This window comes from Oncorhynchus mykiss, chromosome 6 (assembly GCF_057628025.1).
Source record: "Oncorhynchus mykiss isolate SJ-2025 chromosome 6, ASM5762802v1, whole genome shotgun sequence".
Taxonomy (NCBI): Eukaryota; Metazoa; Chordata; class Actinopteri; order Salmoniformes; family Salmonidae; genus Oncorhynchus; species Oncorhynchus mykiss.
In genome coordinates, this window is record NC_143027.1 from 72852045 (window position 1) to 72864598 (window position 12554).

At 41.5% G+C, this 12554-nt stretch overlaps 2 protein-coding genes, 2 non-coding genes and 1 pseudogene across 4 annotated transcripts; all 5 read left to right on the forward strand.

Annotated features, from left to right (window-relative positions):
• The first annotated feature begins 991 nt into the window (after nucleotides 1-991).
• Nucleotides 992-5073, forward strand: LOC110525049 (uncharacterized). Its single transcript, XM_021604998.3, has 2 exons — nucleotides 992-4865; nucleotides 4961-5073. The coding sequence occupies exons 1-2, from the start codon at nucleotides 4191-4193 to the stop codon at nucleotides 5030-5032; spliced, it is 747 nt and encodes a 248-aa protein (XP_021460673.3). The 5' UTR covers nucleotides 992-4190; the 3' UTR covers nucleotides 5033-5073.
• A 3066-nt stretch (nucleotides 5074-8139) lies between these two features.
• Nucleotides 8140-11950, forward strand: LOC110526541 (small ribosomal subunit protein uS15). Its single transcript, XM_021607593.3, has 6 exons — nucleotides 8140-8248; nucleotides 8856-8904; nucleotides 9175-9253; nucleotides 9691-9860; nucleotides 11318-11418; nucleotides 11882-11950. The coding sequence occupies exons 1-6, from the start codon at nucleotides 8226-8228 to the stop codon at nucleotides 11913-11915; spliced, it is 456 nt and encodes a 151-aa protein (XP_021463268.1). The 5' UTR covers nucleotides 8140-8225; the 3' UTR covers nucleotides 11916-11950.
• Nucleotides 9351-9482, forward strand: LOC118965112 (small nucleolar RNA SNORA68). Its single transcript, XR_005052444.1, has one exon. It is a non-coding gene; the product is annotated as a small nucleolar RNA SNORA68 (small nucleolar RNA).
• On the forward strand, nucleotides 11004-11208 carry LOC118965096 (small nucleolar RNA SNORA73 family; annotated as a pseudogene).
• Nucleotides 11523-11651, forward strand: LOC118965119 (small nucleolar RNA SNORA19). Its single transcript, XR_005052450.1, has one exon. It is a non-coding gene; the product is annotated as a small nucleolar RNA SNORA19 (small nucleolar RNA).
• Nucleotides 11951-12554: the final 604 nt, after the last annotated feature.

Below are 12554 nucleotides of genomic sequence, written 5' to 3' on the forward strand. Positions count from 1 at the left end.
ACACACAAGCATAATTAATTGGCTGATCCCTCCTGATGACCCAGATTGAATTATATCATCCTTCCTTAAACCATAGGAATACCCACCCAGTTGACTACTTCAACATGGTGTAGGCAAAGATGGTAGATAAATAAAAATGTCCCACTCAAGCAGTGTACCATTGGAAAAAAATGGCACAGTTCCAGTCTGCTTAGAGGGATGGCTCTCCCATTAGCACCAATGCATTAGCAGCTGGGTCTGGTGTGCTTAATTCATTTACTGTATAAGAATCAGAAAAATAATAGGCAGTGGGATGCCTCACTTCCTCTTCCATCTCGTGGAAGTCCTCAATGGCGTTGCCCATGCTGAAACAGGCTTTTGGGAACTAACATGCTTCGCGCGCATGTTGATTTTCTCCAGCCACACCAAACACGATCATGACGTGCAGGTAAAATATCAAAACCAACTCTGAACCAACTAATAGCCAAGCGCTAAAATAGAACTTGGTTCATTATTAGAAACTCCACATGCCGCAAGTCCCCTCTTTATTGGATATCAGGAAGATACAAACCCACATGAATGCTTTAAAGACTCATGAGGAGAGAATAAATAAAGATAACAAAAAATGAAATAGGTTTACCTTTTTTATCTGTGGATTACTCTTCAGAGTAGAGAAATATATTATTATTTTGTATGACCCAGGGACAAAATTCTACAAAGAACCAGCTCAAAAAAGGACCACATGCATGTCAGGTAAAACAGCCCAATGTTAATCTCCCAGGACAAACTAGCTAGCAACAGATACATGTTTAATGTTTTTCAACCTGCCCTGAAATGAATATAATTGATTAATAGTTGATTTTGGTATTTTAATAGACAAAATCAACATGCGCGTCATGGGTGTGGTCAGCATTATATTCCTCTAGCTCGGCATTTCTTAAAGTATTGGTCGCGGACCTGTTAATGGTGGGTCGCGACGTAAATGTATAATTATTTCGAAATTACTGGAATTGATTTGGCCAAGTGCAACTGCGCTCTCGGTTCAGTGCTTAGCAGCGGTCTCTGCTCTAGTTTGGCAGCTGCGTGTGTGGGAGAGGTAGCGGGAGATGACCGTGTGCTTCGCGGTTTACCGGATATTATTCTGAAGTTTCCTTGAAGATCACTCTGCGACCCACATGATGCAGCGCTGTCGTTCAAGCCACTGATTTGTTATTCCCACTCGCCACCACTAACCGATGTCATGAAATGGACTCATGCTAGCTAGCCACAAGTTCTGACTGAGTTCAATCGTCATGAAACGCAAATACAGTGATTGCCTTTTGTCGCTTTCATACAAACGTTGCGAAATTACGAGGAGCGCCCACAATGTGTTTTGTGTGGAGAAGTGTTTATTAATGAGTCTCAAAACGAACAAATTAATCAAAAACGACACGTCCTGACCAAACATCGAGGCACTACATGACGGTAAACCCGGGGAGTTATTTTAGAACATTGCAGAATGCTTCAGGAAAGTGGAAAAGTAAAATAACAAGGGATTGTCATTTTATAACAAGTGATGATGATACGCAGAAATAAGGATGTACTATCTCGCATAGTAGTAGATGTGAGTTTCTCTTTCAAACAATCCCCTGGGTTTGTAACGTTGCACAGCTAATAGCTAACGTTAGCCAAAGCCAGCTAACTAGCTACTGATGGTGCAACCCTAAGAAACAGTACAGATGAAGATGAAAAATTCAAGCCTACTGTACATTTTACTGTAGAAATTATTGTTGAAAACAAGTCTAGGTCGGAAGTGTTGCTATTACAAGTAATAATTGTTATTCTGATCTGGAATAAACTGATTGACGCAAGATGCTTTTTGAGGCAAACACACACAGTTCTGGGTTGCTCATCTGCAGTAGGAAGCAGTCCCCTGCCTAACTGAGAAAGCAGTAGATATTCTGATCCAGCTTGGCACTACATACCTATGCAATTCATGGTTCTCAAGTACAGAAACAGTGTCAATGCTGAGCATGACCTCAGTTTTGCACTGTCAAAAACAGATCCCAGAATAGACATGCTTGTTGAAAACTTCAACCTCTCATTAGGACTGTGTGTATTCATTTTCTGAGCTACATCTGTGTGATGTGATCAATCAGTTTATTCCAGTTCAGAATAAAACATGTATTTTAACAGCAACATTTCCAACCTAGACTTTCTATAAACAATAATTTATACCTTAAGATGTACAGTAGGCCTGAATTTTTTTATTTATTATACCTTTATTTCAACAAGGAACACAGACTGAGACCAAGGTCTCTTTTACAGCTGCGCCCTGCGTATACAGTTTAGGTACAATGATTAAGAAACTAAACAAGACAAACAAAACAATCACAGATAACACAAAAAAATAGAGCAGCAGATTACATTTACACACAGGTTATTCCCCTAACAGCACAAGAACTTGCATTACCCGAAACAGTTACAAGCAACACAAAAATAAAAATCCTCCAATAAATATTTAAAATGGGCAAGGGGGACAAGAGTCTCAAGTTTAGTCTGCAGGCTATTCCATAGGCAAGGAGCGTAACAGGAAAAGGCAGCCATACCCAACTCTGTACTGTTACTTAGGGTTGCACGATCAAAAAGCCTGTGTGTGTTCTGTTATACATCTGTGTGATGTGATCAATCCATTTATTCCAGTTCAGAATGAAATGATTTATTGTATTTTAACTGCAACAGTTCCAACCTAGACAGATATGTAAGAGTGTTTTTAATAGAGAAAAATAAACAAAATATATTTATGGGTATTTCTTTATTTGTTTTTATGTATATTGCTTTTTTTTAGGCATAAGGGCAATGAAATGTACCGATATTTACGTATAAGTTGCATATTTTCCTAAGCTTGGGTCCCAGGCTGAAGAAGTTTAAGAACTCCTACTTTAATTTATTGTAAATATTTTATTAACTCTATTTTTTGAACTGCATTGTTGGTTAAGTGTTTGTAAGTAAGCATTTCACAGTAAGGTCTACACATGTTGTATCCGGTGCATCTGATAAATACAATTTTATTTGACTTCAATGATTTTACTGAGATGCAGTTCAAATAAGGAAATTAGTCAATTGAAATAAATAAATTTGGCCTTAATCTATGGATTTCACATGACTGGGCAGGGGCACAGCCATGGGTGGGCCTGGGAGGGCATAGGCCCAGCCACTTGGGAGCTAGGCCCAGCCACGTGGGATCCAGGCCCAGAAAATCAGAATGACTTTTTTCCCACAAAAGGGCTTTATTACAGACAGAAATACTCCTCAGTTTCATCAGCTGTCCGGTTGGATGGTCTCAGACGATCCCGCAGGTGAAGAAGCCAGATGTGGAGGTCCTGGGCTGGCGTGGTTACATGTGGTCTGCGGTTGTGAGGCCGGTTGGACGTACTGTCAAATTCTCTCAAACGACATTGGAGGCGGCTTATGGTAAAGAAATTAACATTCAATTCACTGGCAACAGCTCTGGTGGATATTCCTGCAGTCAGCATGCCAATTGCACACTGCCTCAAAACTTGCGATGTGTGTGGCATTGTGTTGTGACAAAACTGCACATTTTAGAGTGGCCTTTTATTGTCCAAAGTACAAGGTGATATGGCACACCTGTCAGGTGGATGGATTATCTTGTCAAAGGAGAAATGCTCACTAAAAGGGAAGTTAAAAAAATGTGGACAACATTTTAGAGAAATACGTTTTTTGTGCATTTGGAAAATGTCTGTGATCTTTTGTTTCAGCTAATGAAAAATGGGACCAACACTCTACATGTTGTTTTTATATATTTTTTCATTGTACATGGCTCTGGGCTATTTTATCCATAAACTATCATCATTATGACAATAGAATGATTCAATATAATTAGAATCATTCTATTTCTATGATTATTACATCATAATCATCATCATTATGAGGGCAGATGTTGTTACATGATGAATGATGACATGTGCATTCTAGTGGATCAAGATTAGCCATCAGTCAACTTCAAATTCAAATATAGCTGCAAGCTTCTGGGGTTCAAGCTTTGGTCACATAGTGCCACCATCAGGACAAATTGGAAACATTGCCAAATTCAATGAATACCAGCGTTGTATTATAACGTAATTTTGATTTGTGCAATTATTTTCAGAGCAAGAGCAATAATAACTTTTTTTTCATGAGTGATCAATGGATTGATCTATCTATAAATTGTCATGGATCAAAGTCCATCTCTTTCATCAATGGCCCCTTCTATAGAGGAGCTCACTGAAGAAATGTCTCAAGTGGTTCAGGTCAGTGAACTCACTGGGATCTCCATGAGCCAGATCATCGCATCCAGAACCTCCTTGGGAACGCCAGTGACTTCTGTTTCCCAACTCCTTGCATCCGTGACATCCTTGCATTCACCAATGCCACCTCTTACTAAAGCTGATTGGGGCTCCAAGGAACATGACTCTAATGAGATAAGCATTATTAGCCATTTGTCCTCACATTGTGTGGATAAGTCATGGCCTTTTGCAATCTACCCACGCTGTGAGGAACTAATCCAACAAGAAAGAATGCCTCCGCTGGAGAAGTATCCCTCTCCCACCGTGCCAAGGAAGAGATCAAAGAGCCGGGCAATGTCTTCCCTGTCACTGAGGTCAGGGTGCTCTGAACAGACCCTGACCAGTATCCATGAGGAAGATGAGACTAAGGTGGTCCACCTGATCAGCCAGGCTGTGCCTGAGGAGACCCCAATGGAAATAACGGCTGAGGTGGAAAAAGTGGCAAGTAAAGACTCCTCCAATAAGAAGGCCTCCTTCTGGAGGAGACTGAGATGTCTTTGTTGCCTGGGGAAGAAGGAGGCTGCTACTACAAAGAAGACTAAGGTGGAGGTGCATGAGCAGGTAAAATGGTCACGCCGCACAATCAAAGTCACAAATGGTCAAATTTTTCTTAATTCTCTCAGCTAAATTTTTTTCTTCTTCTGTTCCCTTTACAGGAGGATGCTGAGGTGACCCGGGATGCTGTTTTCCCTACTGAGATGTCCTTAAAATGCTCAGGAAATGATTGATGCCCTAAATATGAATATTTTAATAAAATCTGAATATTTTAGATGTCAGCCTCTGTGTGACACCTGCTCCTGCTCTCCCTCTCTGGCGCCAGCTGTCACCATCATTACGTGCAGCCGTGCAATATTGGACTCACCTGGACTCCATTACTCTGTAGATTGCCCTTCTATCTATGTCTGTTCCTCAGTTGGTTCCCTGTGTCAGCATTATTGTTGTTATGTTCCCCTGTCCAGATGCTGTTTTTGTTTTAATGTCTGTTTTACAGTAAATGTTCACTCTCTGTACTTGCTTCTCGTTTCCAGTGTCGATCCTTACAGAATGCTCTAACCACTAAAAGAAGCATCAGGGAGTTTTTGTTATAGTTGGTGACGTCGGGTCTGGGTGCCATTGCCGATTGTACCGGGGGTGCCTCAGGTAGCTTGTCGGGCTTCCATGCCTTAGCTGGGTCGAGTGGTCTTTTTGCCTCGGTTGGCTCAGCCGGCGCACACCCCACGTCATGCTTCAGCCGGCTCGCCAGGCTACCACGCCTCAGCCGGCTCGCCAGGCTCCCATGCCTCTGCCGGCTCGGGGGGGGGGGGGGGTACTGTCACTCGAGGGCACCAGACTGTCCTTCATTACGCAAACCTGTCACCATCATTACGCGCAGCTGTACAATTTTGGACTCACCTGGACTCCATTACTTTGTTGATTGCCATTCTATATCTGTCAGTTCCTCAGTTTGTTCCCCGTGTCAGCATTATTGTTGTTATGTCGTTTTGTTCCCCCTGTCCAGACACTGTTCTTGTTTTGAAAGCCAATTTAACAAACAGATCACCGACCATTTCGAATCCCACGTACCTTCTCCACTTTGCAATCTGGTTTCCGAGCTGGTCATGGTTGCACCTCAGCCACGCTCAAGGTCCTAAACGATATCATAACCGCCATCGATAAAAGACAATACTGTGCAGCCGTATTCATCGACCTGGCCAAGGCTTTCGACTCTATCAATCACCACATTTTTATCGGCAGACTCAACAGTCTTGGTTTCTCAAATGACTGCCTCACCTGGTTTACCAACTACTTCTCATATAGAGTTCAGTGTGTCAAATCGGAGGGCCTGTTGTCCAGACCTCTGGCAGCCTCTATGGGGGTGCCTCAGGGTTCAATTCTCGGGCCGACTCTTTTCTCTGTATACATCAATGATGTCGCTCTTGCTGTTGGTGATTCTCTGATCCACATCTACGCAGACGACACCATTCTCTATACTTCTGGCACTTCTTTGGACACTGTGTTAACTAACCTCCAGACGAGCTTCAATGCCATACTACACTCATTCCGTGGCCTCCTGCTCTTAAATGCTAGTAAAAGTAAATGCATGCTCTTCAACCAATCACTGCCCGCACCCGCCCGCCCGACTAGCATCACTACTCTGGACGGTTCTGATTTATATGTGGACAACTATAAATACCTAGGTGTCTGGATAGACTGTAAACTCCTTCCAGACTCACATTAAGCATCTCCAATCCAAAGTTACATCTAGAATTGGCTTCCTATTTTGCAACAAAGCATCCTTCGCTCATTCTGCCAAACATACCCTCATGAAACTGACTATCCTACCGATCCTTGACTTTGGCAATGTCATTTATAAAATAGCCTCCTACACTCTACTCAGCAAATTGCATGCAGTCTATCACAGTGCCATCCGTTTTGTCACCAAAGCCCCATATACTACCCACCACTGTGACCTGTATGCTCTCAGTTGCTGGCCCTCGCTTCATGCTCATCGCCAAACCCACTTGCTCCAGGTCACCTATAAAGTCTTTGCTAGGTTAACTATTAACTATTCACCCCCCCAAAGAAGATACTTTGTAGAGCCACCTTTTGCAGCAATTACAGTTGGAAGTCTCATGGGGTATGTCTCTATAAGCTTGGCACATCTAGCCACTGGGATTTTTGCCCATTCTACAATGCAAAACTGCTCCAGCACCTTCAAATTGGATGGGTTCCGCTGGTGTACAGCAATCTTTAAGTCATACCACAGATTCTCAATTGGATTGAGGTCTGGGCTTTGACTAGGCCATTCCACGACATTTAAATGTTTCCCCTTAAACCACTCAAGTGTTGCTTTAGTAGTATGCGTAGAGTCTCAAATCTCTGGAAGATTGAAACAGGTTTCCCTCAAGAATATCCCTGTATTTAGCGCCATCCATAATTTCTTCAATTCTGACCAGTTTCCCAGTCCCTACCGATGAAAAACATCTCCACAGCATGATGCCGCCACCACCATGCTTTACTGTGGGGATAGTGTTCTCGGGGTGATGAGAGGTGTTGGGTTTGTGCCAGACATAGCATTTTCCTTGATGGCCAAAAATATAAATTTTCATCTCATCTGAACAGAGTACCTTCTTCCATATGTTTGGGGAGTCTCCCACATGCCTTTTGGCAAACACCAAACATGTTTCCTTATTTTTTTCTGACCACTCTTCCGTAAAGCCCAGCTCTGTGGAGTGTAGGACTTAAAATGGTCTTATGGACAGATACTCCAATCTCCTCTGTGGAGCTTTGCAACTGTACTTCCTGATCTGTACTTCTCCACAACTTTGTCCCTGACCTGTTTGGAGAGCTCCTTGGTCTTCATGGTGCGCTTGCTCAGTGGTGTTGCAGACTCCGGGACCTTTCAGAACAGGTGCATATATACTGAGATCATGTGACACTTAGATTGCACACAGGTGGACTTTATTTAACTAATTATGTGACTTCTGAAGGTAAGGTTTCACCAGATCTTATTTAGGGGCTTCATGGCAAAGGGGCTGACTACATCTGCACGCACCACTTTTAATTAAAAAAAAAAATTTTTACTTGACTAATTTGGAATATCTTGTGTATGTCCATTACATTCAATCCACATAAATATCCATTTCAATTACAGGTTGTAATGCAACAAAATAGGAGAAACACCAAGGGCAATTAATCATTTTGCAAGGCACTGTATTTGAAAGCAAACATGTCACATAAACCATCATTATGCAAATATTTAATAAAAAATGTCACTCATTCCGTGGTCGATATGAAACACAACAGCCATTTGTATTTAAACAATTCGCTAGTCCTACCATACATTTTTTTCCCTTCAGCCTACGTCATTTCCGATTAAAAGATCTACTTCCGAAAGGGCGCAGGTTTTTCTGCCTCTTTCTTTTCCTTTAGAACGCCATCATGGGTCGCATGCACGCTCCTGGGTAAGCATGCGTTTAATTCGGAAATAATTAGCATATTGGCTTTTGTTCTCCGTAGCTGGAACTTTTTATTCGTTTTACAGTTTCTCATCAACCCCAACAGATGTTTTGTCTACACATTTGTTCAAATATTTAAACAATAATTATTGCTAGCTAGCTGGCTAACAACTAGCGTTCTACCGACACAGTGCCATGATGGCCGCGCACACAGTCCTACCAAGTTAGCAGATGGTTTACAGTCATTAGAATAGTTATATAGGTGTTTTAGTTATATATGCGTTGATATTGGAATGGAAACAAATAACCCGCTCGATGAAATCGTCGCCTTAAACCACATGACAACGTTTGCCCATTCTAATGCTAGCGTTAACGTAATGTAGAGTAGTTTAGCCATAGTTTCTACCCAAGACTAGCAAGGTAACTAGCTAGTTACACAGTACCGTACTAGCCAACTAGGTATCTAGTTAGTTATACAGTACTGCAGTACCCAAATAACTAGCTAGTTGAAATGCATTTTTTCTAGTCCAAGCGTGGCTTTAGCAGCCGGTGGCTGTTTGTCATCATAATGTAGTTACTGTAGCTACCGACTTACACCGACTTTCTGTTTCAGCAAGGGCCTGTCCCAGTCTGCACTTCCCTACAGACGCAGTGTGCCCACCGTAAGAATATAGTTGTTCATAACGTTCCAATGTCATGAAACTTTTGGATGGTTAACTGGCGTTTAGTTTGTATAATATGTTTATGAATCTGGTTAACCTGGTAATGTGACCACATGGTTTGCCAATATCAACATTGAGGCAACTTTGACTGGAATGTGCATGTCATATTGCAGTCTAGCTAAATATCGAACGAAGGATCGATACTGTGAATAAAAGTTTAAATGAACAAAGGGGAAATCGGTCTCTCAAACTCTGAAATGTTGTCTACAGTGGCTGAAGGTTACATCTGATGATGTCAAAGAGCAGATCTTCAAGCTCGCCAAGAAGGGTCTTTCTCCCTCCCAGATCGGTAAGTACCTTGTTAATTTGTATACTGTCCAGCCCTTTCCATACTGTCCAGCCCTTTCCATAAGGTTCTCTTCTCAGTTCATCTGGTAGCAATGATTTATGCACCCTAACCCAACGGCCATATCAAATGAATGGTATGATCTTGTCAGGTGTGCTAAAATCAATGCGTTCCTTGTCGCCTTTCTCTGAAGCTGCTGTGCCGTTGAAAGTGAATTCAAGGTTCAACATTATCAATCCAGATTTACCCAGTGTTGTCCTAGGCATATACTCACATTTTAATCTTTCTCGCCATACTTATTAGAACAAAAGTTGAACGCAATGTCTATTTTTCTACAATCAAACCATTTCGGGTTTGGTTGACCACACAAAGTACAAACCACAGAGGGGAAAATACAAAGAGACTGAAGTTAGAAAAGGTTGATACTATTCTCTCCACAGGTGTGATCCTTAGGGACTCTCATGGTGTTGCCCAGGTGCGCTTTGTCACTGGAAACAAGATCCTGAGGATCCTCAAGTCCAAGGGCCTGGCCCCTGACCTGCCTGAGGATCTTTACCACCTCATCAAGAAGGCTGTTGCTATAAGGAAGCATCTGGAGAGGAACCGAAAGGTAACAGGGCATTTAAATGTTTGTCTCGAGTTAACTTCCAGGGCGGGTGGAGACTGTTAACCTCTAGTGACACCCCAGCCCGTGAACGGGACCGTTGTCATCATCTGACACTAATTAGCATAATGCAACGGACATAAATATTCCTAGGAAATATTCCTATTCATGAAAATCACAAATTAAATATATTGAGACACAGCTTAGCCTTTTGTTAATCACCCTGTCGTCTCAGATTTTCAAAATATGCGTTATAGCCAAAGCTAGACAAGCATTTGTGTAAGTTTATCGATAGCCTAGCATAGCATTTTGTCCAGCTAGCAGTAGGTAACTTGGTCACGGAAATCAGAGAAGCAATCAAATTAAATCGTTTACCTTTGATGAGCTTCGAATGTTTTCACTCACGAGACTCCCAGTTAGATAGCAAATGTTCCTTTTTTCCAAAAATATTATTTTTGTAGGGGAAATAGCGCCTTTTGTTCTTCACGTTTGGCTGAGAAATCGCCTGGAAATTGCAGTCATGAAAACGGCAAAAAAATATTCTAAATTAGCTCCATAATATCGACAGAAACATGGCAAACGTAGTTTATAATGAATCCTCAAGGTGTTTTTCAAATATCTATTCGATAATATATTAACCGGGAATGGTGGCTTCTTAGTAGGAGAGAGAGAAACAATGGCCACATTTGTCCTTTACGCACCAAACACTGAGAGACTTCAGCAGACCACTAATGCAATGTTATTTTTCAAAATAAAAGCCTGAAACTATGTATTGTGACACTAGACACATTAGGGAAGCCATAGAAAAAGTAATCTGGTTGATGGCCCATTCACTGCTCTATAGGAACGCAGAGCCTTCTAAATAAGTCCCTTCCTGTTTGGATTTTTCAGTTCTGTTATACTCACAGACAATATTTTTACAGTTTTGGAAACTTTAGAGTGTTTTCTATCCTAAGCTGTCAATTATATGCATATTCTAGCATCTTGTCCTGACAAAATATCCTGTTTACTACGGGGATGTTATTTTTCCAAAAATGAAAATACTGCCCCCTAGTCACAAGGTTAAACCACCAGGATTCTCAAGCAAAACTAGTTGTTTGAAAATCCAACTAAATTACAGCCCCAATGTAAAAATTAATTGACTGATGCTCAATGTGGACATCCGGTAAGGTTACTCTTGCATGGCTCTGTCCAAGTGGCTTATAGGAGCGTAGGACTGTACAGTGCCGTGCCACAACATTGACAGCAAGCCTGTTCCCAGCCTTTGGGCTGGTAGGGATGGCATCCTGCATATTCCTGTCTTCCCAGAGCCTCTGGGCCATGACTGGGGAGGCAAACCATGTAGTGCACAATTTAACTCGGTTGTAATACCCGCCTTTGCCATTGACTGTCTTGATTTTTTGACTGTGGAATGGCTTTTTAACTATGTGGAAGGGCTTTTTAACTAAACTTTTTTCTTGCAGGACAAGGATGCCAAGTTCCGTCTGATTCTCACTGAAAGTAGAATCCACAGATTGGCACGTTACTACAAGACCAAGAGAGTTCTTGCTCCCAACTGGAAGTAGTACGTATTAACTCTTTGCTGCTTTATTGGCCTTAAGGAGATTAAGCCAGCATGAAGGCATAGTACCTACTCTATTAATATTTTCAGTTTGTTAGTTCAGTAAATGGCACATTTCATTGTCCTGTTCTTCCCTTGTAAGAGCTGAGATATTTCTTATGTGCTAGATAAAACCTTGGAGGTAAATTAGCAGAATGGCTGTTCTGTGCCAACCTGCCAGTCCCCTTCATACATCTCCCTGACCCTGGTTCTATTTAATTGTTACCAACTGCCAGAGGCATTACTCTAACTGGTTAATTATCAGTCTCCCGCAGGCTGAAAATTTATACCAACAAATGTACACGTATTGACTTAAGACCTGATTATCAACCATACGACTACTTGTATTGTTAGTCAGAGTTGGTGATCAACTTTGGTTGATTACACAGCTTTCCTTTACTAATCACTTTTCCCTCTTAATTCACAGCGAATCCTCTACTGCTTCTGCTCTGGTGGCATAAGGAGTCTTTCTCAAAAATAAATATCCATTTTGAAAGATCTTGTCTGCTGTGTTTTTGTTTCAGTGGAGGGGGTCTAAAGGTTGGCCAAAGTACACATGATGGTACTTATACTGAAAAATATAAACGCAACATTTAAAGTGTTGGTCCCATGTTTCATGAGTTGAAATATTTAAAAAATCTCAGAAATGTTCCATATGCATGAAACGTTTATCTTTAAAGTTTGGTTTCATCCCTGTTAGTGAGCATTTCTGCTTTGCCATGATAATCCATCCACCTAACAGGTGTGGCTAATCAAGAAGCTGATGACAGCATGATCATTAAACAGGTGCTTCTTGTTCTGGGGACAATGAAAGGCCACTATGTGCAGTTGTCACACAACACAATGTCACATGTTGCAATTTTTGAGGGAATGTAGAACTGGCATGCTTACTGCAGGGTTGTCCATCAAATCAAGGTTTATTTGTCACTTGCGCCAAATACTACAGATCTTACAGTGAAATGTTTACTTACAGGCTCTAACCAATAGTACAAAAAAGGTATTAGGTGAACAATGGGAAAGTAAAGACTAAAAAGACAGTGAAATAGGAGTGGGGCAATATACAGTAGTGAGGCTACATACAGACATCAGTTAGGCTGATT

Bases quoted from the DNA above. Each gene is read 5' to 3' on its own strand.
- LOC110525049 (XM_021604998.3), top strand. From the start codon at position 4,191: ATGGATCAAAGTCCATCTCTTTCATCAATGGCCCCTTCTATAGAGGAG. The intron at 4,866-4,960 runs GTAAAATGGTCA...TTCCCTTTACAG, and splicing joins AGGTGGAGGTGCATGAGCAG to GAGGATGCTGAGGTGACCCG.
- LOC110526541 (XM_021607593.3), top strand. From the start codon at position 8,226: ATGGGTCGCATGCACGCTCCTGG. The intron at 8,249-8,855 runs GTAAGCATGCGT...TTTCTGTTTCAG, and splicing joins GGTCGCATGCACGCTCCTGG to CAAGGGCCTGTCCCAGTCTG. The intron at 11,419-11,881 runs GTACGTATTAAC...CTTAATTCACAG, and splicing joins CTTGCTCCCAACTGGAAGTA to CGAATCCTCTACTGCTTCTG.